Source organism: Orcinus orca, chromosome 1, assembly GCF_937001465.1.
Source record: "Orcinus orca chromosome 1, mOrcOrc1.1, whole genome shotgun sequence".
Lineage (NCBI taxonomy): Eukaryota > Metazoa > Chordata > Mammalia > Artiodactyla > Delphinidae > Orcinus > Orcinus orca.
The window spans coordinates 164,922,539-164,942,330 of NC_064559.1; the positions used below are offsets into that span (position 1 = coordinate 164,922,539).

At 44.8% G+C, this 19,792-nt stretch overlaps 1 protein-coding gene across 1 annotated transcript in view; it reads left to right on the plus strand.

The window, feature by feature from the left end:
• Positions 1-612: 612 nt before the first annotated feature.
• The window catches only part of FYB2 (FYN binding protein 2), a 133,853-nt gene continuing 114,673 nt past the window's right edge, over positions 613-19,792 (plus strand). Inside the window, exon 1 of the mRNA XM_033435411.2 lies at positions 613-896. Coding sequence (XP_033291302.1) covers positions 888-896 — 9 coding nt within the window. The 5' untranslated portion in view covers positions 613-887. The remainder of the gene's footprint in view (positions 897-19,792) is intronic.

Here is a 19,792-nt window from a genome sequence, read left to right on the forward strand (position 1 = left end):
GAATTGGGTTTCCAGCACCAGCTCTGTCAGAAAAGCGAAAGAGCGCACACACACACACAACCCCACACAAACCTAGAAAAATAAAATCCCTTTAGAGTCAGCCAGACCCGTGTTAAAACCCTGATCCTTCTACTTACTACCTGTGGGGCAGGTTACTGGGTCTCTCTGCACCTCAGATTCCTCCCCTTTTGAATGGGATTATAACACTTCCCAGGGCGATTGCAGGATTTGGGTAGAATAATGTATCATGCTTAGATAGTGCCTGACCCCAAACAGATGCCCTATTATAGCAGCTCCCTTTCTGGCCTCCCTGAAATCCTTCTATGAGTTTGGGCACTACCTGCCCCCGTTGGGCTTCGGTTCCCCTGTCCTTTTGTGAGGGTGAGTAGCCATCCGCAGGGTCGGCCGGGATAGGCCGAGGCTTTTACTGAGGAAGATTACATGGTCGGGCCTGAGCCTGCTGCCCTAACGGGAGCCCCGCCGCCCCCTGTTCCCCAGCTACTCCCCCGAGCCTCGGGCACAATGTGAACTCCCTGCAGGGTGACTGTCGGCCCAGCCTGGGGGAGAACAGTGCGGACAGCCGCTTGCCGAGAAGGGCCTGAGTCTGCAGATCTTTGGTCGGAGAGATCCCTCTCGACCCCGGCAGGTCCGGTCCTGCGAACTCGGCGGACGGAGGCCGGCGCGCGCCCCGCCGCGGGCAAGAGCGCTCCAGCCGCAGCAGAGGGAGGAGCTGCCGCCCAGGTGGGGCAGGTAGGGAGCCTGGGCTCAGGTGTGTGCGTGGCGGCTGGGGGAAGCGATTGCTTCCTGGCCGGTGCAGGCGGAGCAAAACGGACCCTTGGCCCCAGGATCCAGACTCTGTCTCCCAGCCTCTGCCTCGGAGGAAAGCCATGGAAGGGGTAAGTCTTGTGGGTCTAGCTGTGGGCTTTCTGTGGATCCTTTCTTGCCGTGTCCAGTTCCTCCCAGTAGAAAGCGTGGGGAGAGGCTGCCTGTGCACCCCCGCCTCCCATGGAGAGGAATAAACAGGACGTGTTGTTTGTGTTAGTGCCGCCCAGCTCACACTGGCCTGGCGTGGGGTGGGGGGGACGGAAGAGGCGTATGTACCCGTCCTGTGCCACCTTGGAGGCTGAGGGCACAGAGGCTCTCAGGAGTGGTGGCATGAGGGACCCTACCTCTAACCCTGCGAGCTGGGCTTCCAACCTCCCCTCCTCCCCCCCTCCCCCCGCCCCCAGCCTGGGTGTCAGTGAATGTTGGCCTCTTTGTCCTTGGGGACTGTGCCGGTCCTCCGGAGATTCGTGGGCTTCCTGGTCAGAGGGCAGGGCCGCGGGGGCTCTCCTGTGGCTTGTGACTTTCCTGCCGGCTCTGCGTCTTATAAACTGTGTGGCCTGGGGCCAGTAAGCGCATCTTCCTAAGCGTCTGGCTCCTCGCTGGTAGAATAGGATTACTTAGAATAACTCGCTTGTGAGATGATTGGAGCTGCTTGTGAAAAATAGACATGACCTATGGGGACGTGCCCAGCACAGAGCACGTGGGCTCCCCTTCTCCTTGGCTGGCCACGTGCTTTTTGCCTAGTTGGAGTTTCTCCGCCTGACTGACCATAGTTTCCTTTTTCCTTCTCTAATTCTCCACCCCCTCCCTTCCCCCCTTCGATGTCAGTTTCTTTCCAAGGGAGCGGGGCAGGGATGCGTTTCACCTCCATACCTTTTTTTTTTATACGTTTGGAGTCAAGTCGTTTTCCCCTGTGAATCAGGCGGCTTCCTTCCCAGAGGTACATTGGGATGGAGGACCCACTTCAGCAGTCACCCATCAGGAGAAGCTCCCCTTTGTCCCAGGGCAGCGGACATGTGTCTCTCTGTGGCTGACCCTCCAGTCTAACTAGCTGAGTTTTGGAAAAGAGAGAGCAAAGGCACGCTGGTATGGCTTCCGTCTCCCCTCCTCTGAATTCTCTCTCTCCCCTACCCTGCGGTTTAGCAACTTCTGAGAAACTCCTCCTTGATGGAAAAATGGCAGGCTGAATAGATCTAGTGTGATTGTGAGAAAAAGAAACGGACTTATGTTTTGCCCTCTCTGATGTGCCAGGATATGCACTGGCATCCATGATTTCAGTTTACCTACATGACAGCACAGTGAGGTCAATGCCAATTGCCCCAGCTCTTATGGCGGGAAACAGTCGGAATGTTGTCTGTTGCTCAATATCACACAGTAAGTAGCACAGGCTGCAATTGGTCAATAATAAATATTGAGTGCCAACTGTAAGCCAGGTATCCCTAGCAGGGATGACAAGAAAACAGGTGGAATGTTAGGCAACTGAGGAGAAAAATGTACCAAAGGGCATGTTAGCTCATAACATTTTTATGGGAGAAGATAATGCAGTTATGGGGTAAGCTGATGTGGTGATGCAACTTTTTCTGCTCAAAGAGGGAAAAAAAGATCAAAAGAGAGATACGGGTTATTTCTCATTTTAAAAGGAGGATTTGGTTTTTTTCTTAAGTCAATAAAATATCCATTCAATATGTATTACTAAGCACCTGCATTGTGTTGTCAGGCCTGTTTCAGGGGCTACAGATGCCGCAGTGACCCAGTCAAAAATGCCTGCCTTTATACAACTTATATTCTAGTGGCGAAGACAAACACACACACACAGACACACACACACACACAGTATATATATATATATATATATATATATATATATATGGTCAAATGGCAGTGAATTCAACATAGAACCACAGCATGAGGAAGAGTTTAAGGAAGGGGAGGCACCAAGCAGGAGAGGCTGCTATTTTAAATGGGATAATTTCAAGAAAGGCCTCAATGTAAGGTGCCATTTGAACAGAATTTTGAAGCAGGTGAGGAAGATGGCCCTGTGGATCTCTTAGGGAAGAGTACTCTGCAGAGGGATAACAGCGAATGCAAAGGCCCTGGGGCAGAAGCTTGTCTGATGTGTTCAAAGGGCAGTAAAATGGCTGGCGAAGAGAAATCAAAGGACAGAGTGGTCAGAGGTAGAGGTCAGTTCACGTAGGGTGCCGGAGGCCATTGTCGGAATTGCAGGTTTTCCTCTGAGTGAGATGGAGAGCACCTGAGTGTCATGAGTGGCAGAAGGGAATGATCCAACTTACTTTTTAAAAGGGTCACCTGGCTATTGTTTACAAACTCGATGATAGAGCAGGATTAGCAGTTAGCTGACCAGTTAGGAGGCTCTTGCCCTAATTCAAGCAAGAGAACATGGTGGCTCAATCCAGAATCTTAGCAGTTAAGGTGGCTAGAAATGGTCAGATTCCAGATATATATTAAAGGTAGATTCAACAGGATTAACTGAAGGATTGGACCAAAAAGATGTGAAAGAAAATGACTCCAAGGTGTGAAGCCTGAGCCCCTGGAAGAGTGGAGTTGAGGTTGAATGAGATAATTTAAGGTAGCACAGGTTTGCAAGGAGATCAGGGGTCAGTTTTAGACATAGTAAGTTGTAGGTTGAGGGGCTGAGTAGGCAGTTGGATATTTGGGTTTAGAGTTCAAGGTAGAGGCCCAGACAGTAAGTATGATTAAGAGAGTAAACTTTCATTGCCTAGCAAATACTGGGTGCACAGTAGTGTTTAGTATATGTTACCGTGGTGGTTTTCAAACTTGGCTGCATATTTTCTGACATTCCTCCATAAAGAAGTGGAGTTTGCGTTCCCTTCCCTTGAATCTGGGCAGAATCATGACTGCTTTAGCCAGTAGACTGCAACACATGTGACATTATGTGACTTCAGAGGCTGTGACATAAAGGGCTATGCAGCTTCCATCTGGTTTGTGGGAACCCTCACTCTTGTAGCCCTCAGCCTCCACATAGGAGTTCTTTGGAGACACCTCAGGTAGGTGCTCTGGTTGAGCACCTAAGCCTAGCCTTCCAGCATTCCCGCAAGACAAGAACCAGGGCCCTGCAGACCAGCCCATCCACCAGTGAGATACCACTGGGTCAATTTCAGCAACACCCTGTGGAACAGAAGAGTCACCCAGCTGAGCCTTGCTCAAATTCCTATCCCACAACATTGTGAGATATGGAAAAATGGTTATTGTTTCAGGCCACTCAGTTCTGAGGTGGTTTGTTTTGCATCAATAGGTACAAGTATCCTTCATTCTTTTTGGTTATAAAAAAACATAGCATTCACTCCTATAGACATAAGGCTCCAGGGGGTTTCTATAAAAATATAGTTTATTATGTAGTTTAGCTACTCAAAGAGAGATTGATGAGCTTTTGTTTTTCTCAATCTGAGAGTGAAGTTCTACCCTAGTGCACTCCCTCAGCTGGGTAGCCCCACAGTCTTGGCAAGAGAGAATCCTAGCATTTTTGAGCTGGGAATGCTAGTAAGCTTAGAAAATGGTACTTGAAGTTTTGATCAATGAGCATTGGAGTCGGAGTTGAAAGATCCATGTTTTGTTTACTTCTGCCTCTTAATAGCCAAGTGATTTGAGCCAGCCATTGAAAAATAAAATGTAGGAGTTGGGAGATTTCTCAAAGACCAGCCAGTCTAACAACTCCCATTTTAGAGATGGGAAACTTGGGACCCATGGGGAAAGTGGGCACACACTTTGTAACTACTTCCCCACTGTGCCTCATACAGAGTGGACGCTCTTAAATGTTGTTGTTAATTTTGAGAGTAAACTCCGAGCAGCAGATGCCTACGCTCTCCCCTTGCATTATTTGATAGAAATTCACCAAACATCTTCTCTGAATCAGGCCCTTGCTTAGAATTTCTGAGAGGGGACCTATCATAGGTGCCCTCTAGTTGTTCAGTTTTGCAGGGGAGAGTGTCAAGAAAACAGACAACTGCAGTATTAATGAAAAGTCGAATAAGGAAGAAAGGCTCAGGTTTCAACAGGAGCACCGAGAATAGGGGGCTAACCCAAAGTGCAACCATCCTGGGCGCATTGGAGGAGTTGGTATCTGACTTGCACGTCAGAGAACTAGGTGGCCCTTCATCAGGGAAAGAGGAAAGGAGGGGAGGAAAGCAGAGCATGGACAAAGGAGCAGAGCTGAGCAACATGGTGGGGTGAGAATCCAGGAAGGAAGGAGCTAGAATCAAATCCCAAGAAGTAAATAGGGACCAGAAAGCCCCTGAATGCAGGTGTACTTCATCCTGGAGGCCAAGGGAGCCACTGAGGGAACTGCACCTCCCAAATGGGACTAAACGTCCCCTGCAGTCTTCTCATGCTCTGATGTCCTGGGTATGCAGGACTTTCTCAAGGTCTTATGTGGCTTATTTTTGACAGCACTTAGTCTAGAACCTGGGTTCTAAATACCTGTGAGACCACTTAGCAAGCCCTCAAGAACAATTTCAGGGTTTTTTCCTGAATATTCTGATTTTTTAAAAAAATTTATTAAAGTATAGTTTATAATGTTGTGTTAGTTTCTGCTGTACAGCAAAGTGATTCAGTCATTATACATATATCCACTTTTGTTAAGATTCTTTTCCCATATAGGCCATTACAGAGTATTGAGTAGAGTTCCCTGTGCTATACAGTAGGTCCTTATTAGTTATCTATTTTATATATAGTAGTGCATGTATGTCAGTCCCAGTCTCCCAATTTATCCCTCCCCATGCCTTATCCCCTGGTAATCGTAAGTTTTGTTTTCTACATCTATAACTCTATTTCTGTTTTGTAGATAAGTTCATTTGTACCCTTTTTTAAGATTCCACATATAAGTGATATCATATGATATTTGTCTTTCTCTGATCTTTAATAAATAGGTCATGAGACAGGGTAACATCTGAAAAAGGGGATGGGCCCGCTGAGAAGGATGTAGCCATAAAAATGGTCTGTCGTTAACGAGCTTGTTCTTGGGAGAGTGGAGTTCACTGGGGATTCAGATCAGATCCTTGGGGTGAGCCTTCTTGGGAGTTCCAAGAGAATATCTGAGAAGGGGACAAGGAAAGATCACCCAATTATTCACGATTCCTAAAGACTGGCCACCTCACCACTGTCTTTGCGGAGAAAATGTGCTGCAGGGGCCTCTTGAACTGTGTTGCTTTGTCCTTGACCGTGAAACATCAAGTGGCCTGCACAGCTGCAGGGCTGATGTCCGGTCTTAACCAGCAGCTTGCACCCTGGATTTACCCAGTGTTACCCTGACATTGAGTCAAGCTTTCCCTTCCCCAAACTATACACCTACATTTCTCCACTGGAGAGGTGGTTCTAATAGGCTAATCTGTTCATGTCACACCCCTGCTGAATCTCCTTCAGTTGTGCCCTGTTGCCTGTGCAGGTAGAACCCCAAGCCCCTTCACCTGGCTGACAAGGCCAAGGTGCTCCCACCACAGCCTCCTGGCCCTGCACCCCTTGTGCTCCAGCCTGTTCTACCCCATGCACACTCCTCTCTCCAGAATCCTGATTGTCATTTCATTAATACTCAGCTCAGGTATCACATCCCTGAGAAGCCTTCCCTAGCCCCTGGGTCACAATTGGTCCTTCTCCACCTTGCAAGACCCCAGCCCTTTGAACAGCCCCAGGTTTGGACTGTGAGATCCCAGAGGCAGCACAGCCTGGCACTTAGAAGCACAGACTCTGGGGCAGCCCAGCTGGTTTCAATTTCTGGCTCCACCATTTACTAGCTGTTCAGCTTTGAGCAAGTTACCTAACCTCTCTGTGCCCAGTTCTCATTTGTAAATGGGATAATAATAGCTACCTCTCAGCAGTCAACTGAGTTTTATATAAAGAGCTTAGGACAGCTCAATCAGCTCAAAGGGCAGGTAATTCTACAAACTAAAATAGCAATACGGTACAGTAATAATAAATGGACCATTATGGGTTGAACTGTGTTCCCTCCCCACAAATCCATATGTTGAGGTCTTAACCCCCACTGCCTCAGAAGGTGACCTTATTTGGAAATAGGGTCTTTACAGAGGTCACGAAGTTAAAGTGAGGTCATTAGGGCAGGTCTAATCCAATATGACTGGTGTCCTCATGAAGAGGAGGGATGTGGACGTGGAGATACACACAGAGGGAGGACAGCATGAAGATCAAAGGAGAACATCTTGTGAACATGAAGACGGCCATCTACAGGCCAGGGAGAAAGGCCTGGAACAGATCCTTCCCTCACAGCCCTCAGAAGGAACCAACCCTGATGACACCTTGATCTTGGACTTCCAACCTCCAGAACCGTTGTTTGAGTCACACAGTCTGGGGTACCTTTTATATGGCAGGCCTCGCAAACTCTTACATGGACCTGACCAGGAAATTAAGAGAATTTATGTGAATATCCAATGCAGTGCCCTTCCTCCATCAACCTGGGAAGGATTTTGTGCCATGTTGTCATTCTGACTTCTCAAAAACAGACAGCTGTGCTTAGCTCTTCAGAGAAGAAATCTGAGAAGTATTTATTAGTACCCCGCTTTGGAAATGGAGTGACATGCTCTCAGGGCCAGTGGTCAGTGTTCCTTTCTGATCACTGACTCTTGGGTTTGGTTTTCCTCAACTGTGAAACTCTAAAATAGCAAGCTCTTGGGGTGATTTTTTAAAATTAATACTAGTATTTTGTTAGGACATGCTAAATACAGGCAAGTTACAGATAACATGCTTCAGCAATAATGAACAGTTTTGAATCATAATACTGGGAAAAGTTAAAGTTTTACTCCTTACTCTTAACTCTATTACTGTTTTCATCTTACCCATTTTGCAGATAAGGCAGACTCAGGACTCAAACTCAGACATATTTGACTCAGGGTCCCTATTCTTTTTTTTATTATTATTATTATTTTTTTATATTTTTTGCGGTACGCGGACCTCTCACTGTTGTGGCCTCTCCCGTTGTGGAGCACAGGCTCCGGATGCGCAGGCTCAGCGGCCATGGCTCACGGGCCCAGCCGCTCCGCGGCATGTGGGATCTTCCCGGACTGGGGCACGAACCTGTGTCCCCTGCATCGGCAGGCGGACTGTCAACCACTGCACCACCAGGGAAGCCCCAGAGTCCCTATTCTTGATCCCTGGTTTGGTTCCTTTTTAGAATGATCACAGTGAGTGGTTTATCGGACAGAGATGTTTAGAAATGTTTCAAACAGAACGCCTGAATTTGAGTCTAGGTCTGCCATCCCAGCCACTTGTTACGTGGCCTTGAACGAACCACTTGTGTCTAATGATACCTATTTGATAGTTTGTCCGTGAGGATTACATAGGATAATGTATCTGAAGGTACTGTTGTAAATAATAAAATTCCATACAAATATTCAGAATTGTTGATATCATTACAATTCCCCAACCAAAATTTGAGCAGAGAAGACAGTAGAATTCAAAGCACTTTCCGAGCCCTGCACTCTCCACTTTCTGTGAGCCAGCCAAGAGCTCATCTCAGAGATCAGTGTGTGATCTCAGGTAAGAAAAAGGAAAGAAAAAGGAAATCGTAAGAAGGAAATCATACTTGGGAAAGGTGTTTAACCATTTGAAGTTGATATACAAAAACAAAGCAGCATCGTCATTTAAATGTTTAAAGGATCAGTACAGAAGTACCACCTTCCACACCCTTAAAAATATCACCCCAAAGCCTCCTGTGTTTTGTTTTTCACCCGGTGCTGTTCCTGAGTACATGCGCTGGAGCTTTTCCCCAAGCTGCGGTACCCAGGAAAGGACACTGAATTGGGAGTCTGAGGACCGCTTTCTGAATTTAGTCTCTGCCGCTCCCGCCTGTGTGCGCTGAGGCAAATGTTTCATCTCAGGGAGGCCTCAGTTTCCTCGCTTACTAACAAGGATTAAAGGAAAGGGTGACATATCGCAAAAAAGCAGCTAGCATCAAATATATCCATGCACTCTTAGTCTAACCTGCCAGTCCTTTTAAGCTGGGTGGTAAGACCTTAGGAAGAATTAAGATGTTTCTGCCTCATTCTGATCTCCATGTCATGGGCAAGGGACCCTAATGCCTGGCTCTGTAATTCTCAGAAACAAATGAATTAACAGTAGATGTGCTCTAGCCAGCTCTGTGCTCTTAATTCCCCTTAGCGCCCACCCATGTGCCTTGCTTAGTGACTGTTGTGTTGAACTATATTGCAGGAAGGAAGGAAGACAGTACTGATGGAGGACCCACTCTGTGCCAATCCCTGCCTAAGTGCATTATTTCATTCAAGCTCACAAGTCACCTGAGAGAAATATTATCCCCATTTTACAGACGAGGAAAAAGAAGTTCTTTGGGGTTACGCGGTTTTGCTATTGTCATTATTAACAACAGCAGCTAACAGTGAGCACATCTGTACATCAGTCATGACTCTGAGCGATAGATATGTATTAACTCACAGCCACTCTAAGATAGGCTCTGTCATTAGGGAGGTAGGCACTCCCTCTGAGAGACCCAGAGAGGTTGAACAGTTTGCTGAAGGTCACACAACCAGTTGGTGGCGGCGCTGGGATGCAAACCCAGAAGCTGCAGTTTTAAAGAGCATGTTCTGTAAGAGTTCCTCTCTCCCAGAAACTCTAGGATACTGGTGTCAGGCTGTCAAAAGTACAGAGCTAGCTGAAAAAGGGGAGGTATCCCAGCACACTGATGCCATGAAACCCAAGGACACAAGTAGCTTCAGTCTCTGCTTGGAAAACCAAAAGCAGTTTTGACCATATACTACCCCCAGGGAAAATGGCGTAGTCAAAACATTCTTACCGTTCCTCAAGCCTCTCTTTCAGAAGACATCTCTTCATAGCATGCATTCACAATGAAAAACAGTAAGAAATCTCCCAGCAGAAAAACAGAACCTGGTAAATGCCCTTCATCTGAAAAGTTGTTTCCAAATGTATCTGTAACTGTTTCGAGTACTTTCCAATTAACTCCTTCAACAGGCAAGGCATTCATCTTTGCCTCACGGGCTATAAATCTCCCATATCTTTACTAGTGCTGAAGAGAGATTTCTATTGACTTTTAGCTTCACAAGACTGATTTAGGAGAGAATATTCGACTTTCAGACTCACTGTTGGGATGTTCCCTGTTTCCTCCTCCAACCCAGGAGTGCAGTGTGGACCTGGGGGCGGTAAGGGATGAGAAGGAATCCCATTATTGCCTTTCCATGCTACCAGCACTGATGGAGAGAGGGCCACGTCCACCCAGATGAGGCAGTGTGGTACAGGTTAGGAGCCTGGGCAGGGTTCCAGAGGCTGAAGGTTAAGCTGTACCCCTTGGGACATTAACTCCATGGACCTCAGTTTTTAAAACCTGAAATGTTGGAATAATATCTGAATCTATCTTATTAAAATGGTGCAAAGATTTACATGGAATGTCTTTCTCTGCTTCAATTCTCCCACCCAAAATGTTAAGAAAAGTGCTGTTTTGAGAAACAGTCTTGGCCTTGGCAGGAAATCTATGTGACTTTGGGCAAGTCTTCAGAATCTTCATCTATAAAACAGCAGGTTGACTCAGAATCTTCAGTTACCACTTCGAGTGCTGACATTCAAAGATTTTATAGCTAACATCAAGGGAAAACTTCTGGTTCATGGGGAGGTTAAGAGGGTTAGTGACAGTTACTTTATTCATTGGTAAACCCACTGTTTTACCAAGTAGAATATGAAGCAACAACTCCACATTTCTTTTTGCTTCTCTGGCTAATGATCTCCAAATGTAGGATCGTAGTCAATACTGAGCATCTAATAGCTTCAAGTCAAACATTTGGTTCAAATTGTAGCTCCATGACTTTCAAGCCATGTGTTGAGAGGGTGACATCACTAGGTGGCAGGTCCCTCAGTGAGGATGAGGAGCAGAGTCACTTCCAACTCATATCAGACATGTAGTGTGTGTGTGTGTGTGTGTGTGTGTGTGTGTGTGTGTAGTGTGTGTGTGTCTGTGTGTGTAGTGTGTCTGTGTGTGTGTGTGCGTCATGTGTGTGTGTCTGTGTGTGTGTCTGTGTGTGTGTAGTATGTGTGTGTCTGTATCTGTGTGTGTAGTGTGTGTCTGTGTGTGTGTAGTGTGTGTGTCTGTGTGTGTCTGTGTGTGTGTGTGTCTGTGTGGGGTGTGTGTGTTTGTGTGTGTCTCTGTGTGTGTAGTGTGTGTGTGTATTGTGTGTGTCTGTGTGTGTGGTGTGTGTGTGTATGTCTGTGTGTGTGTGTCTGTGTGTAGTGTGTGTCTGTGTAGTGTGTGTGTCTATATGTTTGTGTGTGTGTGTAGTCTGTGTGTGTCTGTGTGTAGTGTGTGTGTGTCTCTGTATGTGTGTGTAGTGTGTGTGTCTCTGTGTGTGGTGTGTGTGTGTGTAGTGTGTGTGTCTCTGTGTGTGTGGTGTGTGTGTGTCTGGGTGTGTGTGTGTCTCTGTGTGTGTAGTGTGTGTGTGTCTGTGTGTGTGTAGTGTGTGTGTCTCTGTGTGTAGTGTGTGTGTCTCTGTGTGGTGTGTGTGTGTCTGTGTGTGTGTGTAGTTTGTGTGTGTGTGTGTAGTTTGTGTGTGTGTGTGTAGTGTGTGTGTCTCTGTGTGGTGTGTGTGTCTGTGTGTGTGGTGTGTGTGTGTGTCTCTGTGTGTGTGTGTGTGCATGTGAGAGAAAGAGAGAGAGCGAGAGAGAGCGAGCGAGCCTGACCTTTAGGTTAAGCCGCTGAGATTGAGCAGTTGCTTGGTTACAGTGAAACCTCCCCTATCCTAACCACTATATGCCCCGAAGTTTTATTTCAGAGCATGTATACTAGTTTCCTGTTGCTGCTCTAACAAATTACCATAAACTTGGTGGCTTAAAGTACCGCAAATTCATTCTCTTACCGTTCTGGAGGTCATAGGTTTAAAATGGGTCTGCGGGGCTGCGTTTCTTCTGGAGGCTCTCGGGAAGAATCTGTTTCCTTGCCTTTTTCAGCCTAGAAACTACCCACATTTTGGTCTATGGGCCCTTCCTCCAGCTTCAAACCGGCAGCAGAGTATCTTCTCTATGACCTCTGCTTCCGTCTTCATATCTTCTATGACTTTCCTCCCTTCCTCTTATAAAGGCCCTTATAATTATATTAAGCCCACCTGGATAATCCAGGATAATTTCCCCATCTCAAGATCTTTAACTCAATCACATTTCTAAATCCTCTTTTACCATGTAAGATGACACATTCACAGGTTCTGAGGATTAGGGCATGGATATCTTTGGGAGGGGACATTATTCAGCCTACCACAGTCCTAGCCTATCCTGACCATATTCACCCCAAAGTTGTTGTGTTTTCTTTTTCAGAGCATGTGTCACAGCTTTTTTTTTTAAGTGTAAATATCTATTTAATTTCTCCCATTCTAGATTGTAAATTCCATTAGGAAGAAGCAGTGCCTACTTCTTGTTCACTGTTCTCTCTCCTGATGGTTTAAATGATTAAATAACAACAATAATGACAATAGATAACATTTTGGAGTCTAAGCACTGTGTCTAGCTCTTCCTTTGAATAATATAATCTAATCTGCCCAGCGATCTGGCAAGGAGGAGTAACATTACTGTTCCTGTGAGTTTAAGTGAGTTTAAGTAGCTAGACCCCAAAGCCACACAACTGTTAAGTTGATCCAGGAGTTGAACCCAGATCTTTCATTTAACAGACAAGGTGCTGAGGGACCACAAAATCAAACACAATTTATACCTTCCTCAAATTGCTCAGCGTTTAATAGGGAAGATGTATAAAAATAACAATTATCATACAGTTGTGACAATTATAACAATGTGAACAATGACACTATGTTCAAGTAACTGAGGGAGCAGAGAGAAAGAATCTTTTAACTAGACCTGGGTAAGGTAGAAAAGGCTTTCCCAAGGGAGGTAATTTCTGATTTGGGTTTTAAAAGATGAAAAGCGTTCACCAGGCAATGGGGGATGGGAAAGGGAAAGGCATTCCAGGCATAGGAAATAGCATATACGCAGGAACTGAGGCAGAAAATGACATGGCGTGTTTGGGTACAAAGGGACAGTGGCATAAGGAAAACTTGGGGACTTGTGTGCCTCTGCTGAGGACTGCATCCTCTGCACAGCAATGGACAAGTACTAGGGTGAAGAGTGTGTGTGTGGGCCGACAGCAAGGATAGAACAGATTCTGAATTAACTAAGTCCTTTCCCCCTTCCTCAAGTTGCTTATGAGCCAGCGGATATGTGGTTAGGGAACTGCTTAGTTTCAAAGTTTCAGATAGAGCTTCATAGACTTATTATATTGAGTCCTGCTTTGAGCCATTCTCCCTCTGTTTACCCCAGCCCCCCATGAGGTTTATTCATCTATTCATTAATTTAGTATGTATTTTTGAGTATCTACCATGTGGTAGCTGCCTTGTTGAACACTGAAATCCCAAACTAATCGCTTCTCCCCTTTGGTAAGCCAATTCCAAGGGTTAACTGCTCTTTCTATCTGGAAAATCCTTTTGTGTCAGATCTATGGCATTTATACATGTTTTAAGATAATGTCTTAAATCTGTGTTGCATTCCGTTTATCTTTCATTTTATTCAAAGTGTCCTCATAATTAATTGTATTTGATATTTATAAGGACTTTGTGAGGTAGACAGGACAAATACAATTATTTACATTTTAAGTATTACAAAAAAAGAATGGGATTTTATATCTTCAATTGGTCAGTATGTGTTTTAGCTAACTTCTTCAAGACATGGTAAGTGCTGTGAGAAATAATTTCTATATGGTTGAATAAGGTTGTGGTTAGTAAAGTTCTTGTATGCATGTTTCTTTAGTCAACATAAATTCATTAACTGTTTACTGTGTGATCAGCATCAAGTTAGACTCAGGGATTTCCAATCCTTACCACGAACTTTCAAAAGCAAGGTATCCTATTCTATAGATGAACAAATTGAGGCTCTGAGAAACTAAATGACTTCTCAGAGATCACAGAGTGACATAGATATTCACCCCTGGGCTGATTCCAATATTATTTCTATATTCAATTTGGCCTCAGTGAGTCAAAAGCTTACACATTCTTCACAAGGACCCAAGGAGATACACCTTAAAAATCAGCTAGATCACTTCTGTCCTAGTTCTCATATTTCTTCTCTCGAAGTTAGGCAGTTTTCAATGTTTTTTTTTTGTGGTACGTGGGCCTCTCACTGCTGTGGCCTCTCCCGTCGCGGAGCACAGGCTCTGGATGCACAGGCTCAGTGGCCATGGCTCACGGGCCCAGTCGCTCCGCGGCATGTGGGATCTTCCTGGACCAGGGCACGAACCTGTGTCCCCTGCATCGGCAGGCGGACTCTCAACCGCTGCGCCACCAGGGAAGCCCTCAATGGTTATTTTTTGTTTGCCAGCGTCATCTGTTATTAAAGCCTTATTATTTCCTCTGGTCACTTAACACAAAGAAAAATCTCAGTTAATGTACCACTAAGCCATACATTCTCCTCATTTTGCCCTTCAATTATTCTGCCTGTTTACCTCAAGCTAGTATCTCTGAGCTAAGTGACAAAGTCTGACCCAGCACCCATGAGATCAGTACAAGGCTATCTCCATCTAGTTGCCTTGTCAGTTTTTTTTCTTGCTTGGGGCCCCTTTGGTATTTCTAGATTTAGCTGCCAATAAACAAGAGAAGCCTTCAAGAGGGAGTGCAAATGTAGATCGAGCCTAAGTAAAGCCAAACTGAATGTTTGAAAGGTGGGTCCCGTATTGCCATCCATTATTCTGAACTAGCTTTGTTGGCTGGGTTGGGGCACAGGTGGGGAATGAAGAAGGATACAGAGATTTCACAAAATGAGTAGAACCAAGGGGTAAAATCCATGGATACTTCAGGTCAGTGAATGCAGAAGAAGAGGGGGGTCAGAATAGAAGCATTTCTGTTACTGGAAACCAAAATGCCACCAATTAGAATGGATACAATTTTTCCATCTGAAATCATCAGGCCAATTAATTCTGTACATATTTCCTAAGCATGTGCTCTTTGACACAGATAATCATTTCATCATTGTCAAAATCACCATGATAATCATGATCATCAACATCATGGTCCTCCTCCTGTTCATAATCATCATTCTTTTTATCTATATTACAGCTCTTCTCATCAAAATGTCATTACTGGAGGCCTGCTTTGTGCCAGGCCCTGGGCCAGTGTTAATGGCCATGACGGTTCTATGATGTGAATAGTTGAATCTCCAACTTACTAACCTGGAAATAGGGAACAGAGAACAGAAATAGCTTTTTCAAGGTGACAGAGCCAGAATTCATACAGATAGGGTTTTTGTTTTTTGTGTGTGTGTGTGTGTGTGGTATGCGGGCCTCTCACTATTGTGGCCTTTCCCGTTGTGGAGCACAGGCTCTGGACGCGCAGGCTCAGCGGCCATGGCTCACGGGCCCAGCCGCTCCGTGGCATGTGGGATCTTCCCGGACTGGGGCACGAACCCGCGTCCCCTGCATCGGCAGGCGGACTCTCAACCACTGCGCCACCAGGGAAGCCCCCAGATAGGGTTTTAACCTAAGACTTTCAACTCCAAACAAAGCTCACATGCTTAATCCGATTGCTGCACTTACAGTAGCTCTTAGTCTAGGAAGGAAGGAGAAATGTAAAAGACAATAACTATGTAATCAACGCTGCAACTGAGAGAAGCACAGGATTTCCGGGAGCAGAGAGGAGTCAGTACCTCTCGCTGCATACTTGATGGACGGCTTCCTCAGGGAGTTACAACTGAGCCGAGTCAAGCAGTGCACACATTTCAGACAAGAAAAAAGGAGAAGAACATTCTAGGCAGAGGGTGAAGTGTGTGTGTAAGCATGGAGGCATTCATTCCTTCAGTAAATATTTACTGTCTTCTCTGCTCCAGGCACTATGTTAGGAAACCCAAGGGTGAGTAAGAAGGAAATATATCCAGTGCAATGGATGCCCTAGAGAAGATAAGTCTGGAAGCTTCAAGAACAATAAGAATTTAGAGGGGGAAATGAGAGGAAAACAAGCTGTTGATAATATCCTGTATTATGATTTAGCGTGCCTTTTCACATGCCTAGAACACAACCTAGTACATAATAGGCATTTGACTAGTTAGTGAAGGACTGAATGAATTACCTCTCTTGACCTTTAACACAATCCATTTGCTTATAATTAGTCCCACGAGGACAGAGAACATTTGTTCACCACGATCACCACTTGTATCTGCAGGGGAGCCACTGAGTGGCAGGTCTCCAGAGGACACTGTCTACAGGCTAGTCTATGTGAATGGACTGTGTGATCACAATGTGACAAGTGCCCCTGGGGATGTGCAGCTTGGAAACTTGGGTTCGCATCTGCTCCAGGGAATTCATATTTGTTGATTGAATAAGCTAACGAATGAAGAAGGCAGGAAGGAATGCTCGACAGGGATTAGTGTTATTCAGCCTCTTAGTCATGAAAGAGGCATTAGTTAACTCTTATGCTGTAAACCAGCATGTCTGTTTCACAGATGGGGAAGAGATATAAAGGGCCTCCCTCAAAACACACATCTAGGGAGAAGAGCCAAAAGAGGAACCCAGGCCTCCTCCAGTCAATGCTTTTCTGCTACAGTGTGCCGTTTCTCTGTAAATCCATCAGTGCATGGTTTCTTCCAAGGGGCCGAGGTTGCCTCTTTCCTAGGAAATGGCTGGGTTGCAGTTTGTCCCTGGTCCCACACAGCTGGCACCCTCCCAAGGTGAAGGAAATTGGGAGCTGGTGCCGGGAGCCTGTGTCAGGGATCAGTGTGTAAGTAAAATTGCTGCGGCAAACCTCTCACCAGAGGCTTTGCCTTCACTAGTTCCTTGAGTAAAGATCCCGAGGTTCAGTGAGTGCATCAGCAGGATATGTATTCAGAAAGTACAAAGATCGCTGAGCATCAGTTGTGAATGAAGAAATCTTGTCCCAGATAAAGGGCCTGGCAGACACTCTTCTGTTGCATTTCTTGACTATTTTCAGACAAAAATTGAGGCTGCAGGAGTGTCTTAGAAAGAACTGGGGATGGTGGTCCCAAGGTCTAGGGTCAGCCATTTCTTAGCTCTTTGATCTTAGGCAAGTATCTTGGTCCCTCCAGTTTAGTCTCTTCATCTGTGAAAAGGAAGTGAACCGCTTCTCCATGGCAGCATTGAATAAACAAAACAGTGTATGAAAAGGGTCTCACCCAATGCAGTAGAATGAAAGAGCTTGAGTTTTGGAATCAGACTTGATTTTTAAATTCAAATTTACCTCTTAATAATGATGCAAACTTCGACAACACCAGTAATAATAATAACAATAATAATAATAGCTAAAATTTATTGAAAACATGCTATGCATCAGGCCCCATGCTAAACACTTAACAAGGATTGTCTAAATTAATAGGCAACAGTAGAGTAAACACTATTGTTGTTTCCCTTTTGTTCATGAGAACTGAGGTGATAAAGGTAAAGTTGGACATCACCTTGCTGAGAGTGAAAGGACAGGATCCAAACACACGAAGTCCACAACATGTTTTTTTTTAATTGAAGTATAGTTGATTTACAATATTATGTTAGTTTCAGGTATACAGCATAGTGATTCTTTTTTTTATGCAAATTATATTCCATGATAGGTTATTATAAGATATTGGGTATAATTCCCTGTGCTATACAGTAAATCCTTGTTGCTTGTATATTTTAAGTACAGTAGTTTGTATCTATTAATCCCATACTCCTAATTTATCCCTCATTCCTCTCTCTCCCCTTTGGTAATCATAAGTATATTTTCTATGTCTGTGAGTTTGTTTATGTTTTGAATATGGATTCATTTGTATTATTTTTTAGATTCCACATATAAGTGATATACTATTTGTTGTTCTCTGACTTACTTCACTTAGTATGATAATCTCTAGGTCCATCCATGTTGCTGCAAATGGCAATATCTCATTCTTTTTTGTGGCTGAGTAATATTCTATTGTATATACATACCACATCTTCTTAAGCCAATCGTATGTTGATGGACACTTGGGTAGTTTCTAGGTCTTGCCCATTATAAATAGTGCTGCTATGAACACTGAGGTGCGTGTATCTTTTCAAATTAGAGTTTTCATCTATTCCGCATATATGCCCTGGAGTGAGACTGCAGGATCATATGGCAACTCTATTTTTAGTTTCTTAAGGAAACTCCATGCTGTTCTCCATAGTGGCTGCACCAATTTACTTTCCCACCAACAGTGTACGAGGGTTCCCTTTTCTTCACACACTCTCCAGCATTTATTTGTAGACTTTTTGATGATGGCCATTCTGACTGGTGTGAGGTGATACCTCACTGTGGTTTTGATTTGCATCTCTCTAATAATTAGCAATCACAGCATGGTTTTTAATCTCCTAAGCTAAACTGTTCTCTCCAAACCTCAGTTTTCTTATCTTTAAAATGGGGATAATAACACCGGCCCAGCCTGATTGGTAGGATGTTATATCTGGAAAGCACCTGTTGCAGGGGTCCACACAGCTTAGTGTGTGGTATGGTGGTGGGGCCATGGTGGTAGAGGTGGTGGAGGGGATGGTGATACCCATGGGGATTTTTGGCACTGCAAATCTTCAAGGTGACTTCTGTTATTGGAGAGAGAAGATACTGAATAGACAGAAAAGGAGATAGGAGCTGCTTTCTCTTCTTTAGAAAACAAAAACAAAACAAAAACATCAAACACCTGTAAAATCTGTTCCCTGTTGCATTTAGAATGATGTCTTTGATTTACTGTTTCTTCATGCAGCTGGGACTCTAATATGAAAAGCAAACCTAAGAAATTAAAATGGCCGCATTGGCTAAGGAGTTTATCTCACACGCCGTAGGGTCAAAGCAATAAAGTGGCTCAAAGAAGTTATTCAGCCCTTCTCTTTTCAGTGTTCAGTAAACTGCGCTTTAAATAAAACTGTCACAAACCCAATGGACGCTGAATGACTGTTCTGTCTGGGGCACGAGAGGACGGTACGGAGAGCAGGAGCGTTTTCAAATAAGGACGCTCTGTGGTCAATTTTTCCAACTTGCTGGCAGCCAGTCTAGGGAAATTTCCCTGTTCTAGCCCCAACTTTCAGTGCCAAACAAGCAGGGAGAATGTAATGAGGAGGCTGGTAATGGGGTAGTTTAAGGACTGGCTGCCGTCGGAGATCATAAATTCTGACTTCAGGCCGTTATCCCCAGACTATTAACTCAGTCATACTTGAGCCCCTCTGCTGGGAGCTGCATTTTGAATTAGGCATCTGAGGATGTATGGCCCAATATTTCCTCTGAGACCTTCACCCCACCACAAAATGCCCGTAAAAAGTAACATTTTGGTATCTTAAAGCAATCTCTAGACCATTGTGGTTTTTCTGGTTTAGGTTGTTTTTTTTTTTTCTTCTGATTTCCTAAAAGGCATCATAAACCTCATTTGTTTGAAATGACTAGCTCCCTCCATTTTCTTCATCTTGAGGGTTTCTATATTGCCGTGACTTGAATGAGGGTAAGTTGCAAAATATTGATTTCTAATTTACCAATTCCCTGTATAGCCTATGAAGGTATTTAGAACCATAAAAATGCAAACATGTAAACATGTGTTGAGGAGTTTGTTTTTAATGGCTTGCAGGGCCTTTCAGGTTGCAGCCTTGGCCCAATTTCTTACCTCTCCCCATCTCACATTTCAGCCACACTCTCCACTTTGGAAACCCACACATACCAGACTTAGGTCTTATAAATGTCTCAGGTCTTACAAATGTCTCTTCTGCCTAGAATGTCCCCCACCCTTCTGATGGTCAAGCTCTGGTTTGTCCTTCACATCTGGTTTTCTCCAGGAAGGACTTTGCACTCCCCAAACCTGGTTAGGTTTTCCCTCTGCTAGCCCTGATGCTGCCTGGTCACAGTGACCGTTGAGTGCTGTTATCATCTGTTTACTTGTCCGTCTTTTCCATAAGACTGTGAACACCATGAGGGCAAGGCCTGTGTGTGTTTTAATCATTTATGTTACCCATAGTAGGAATGCA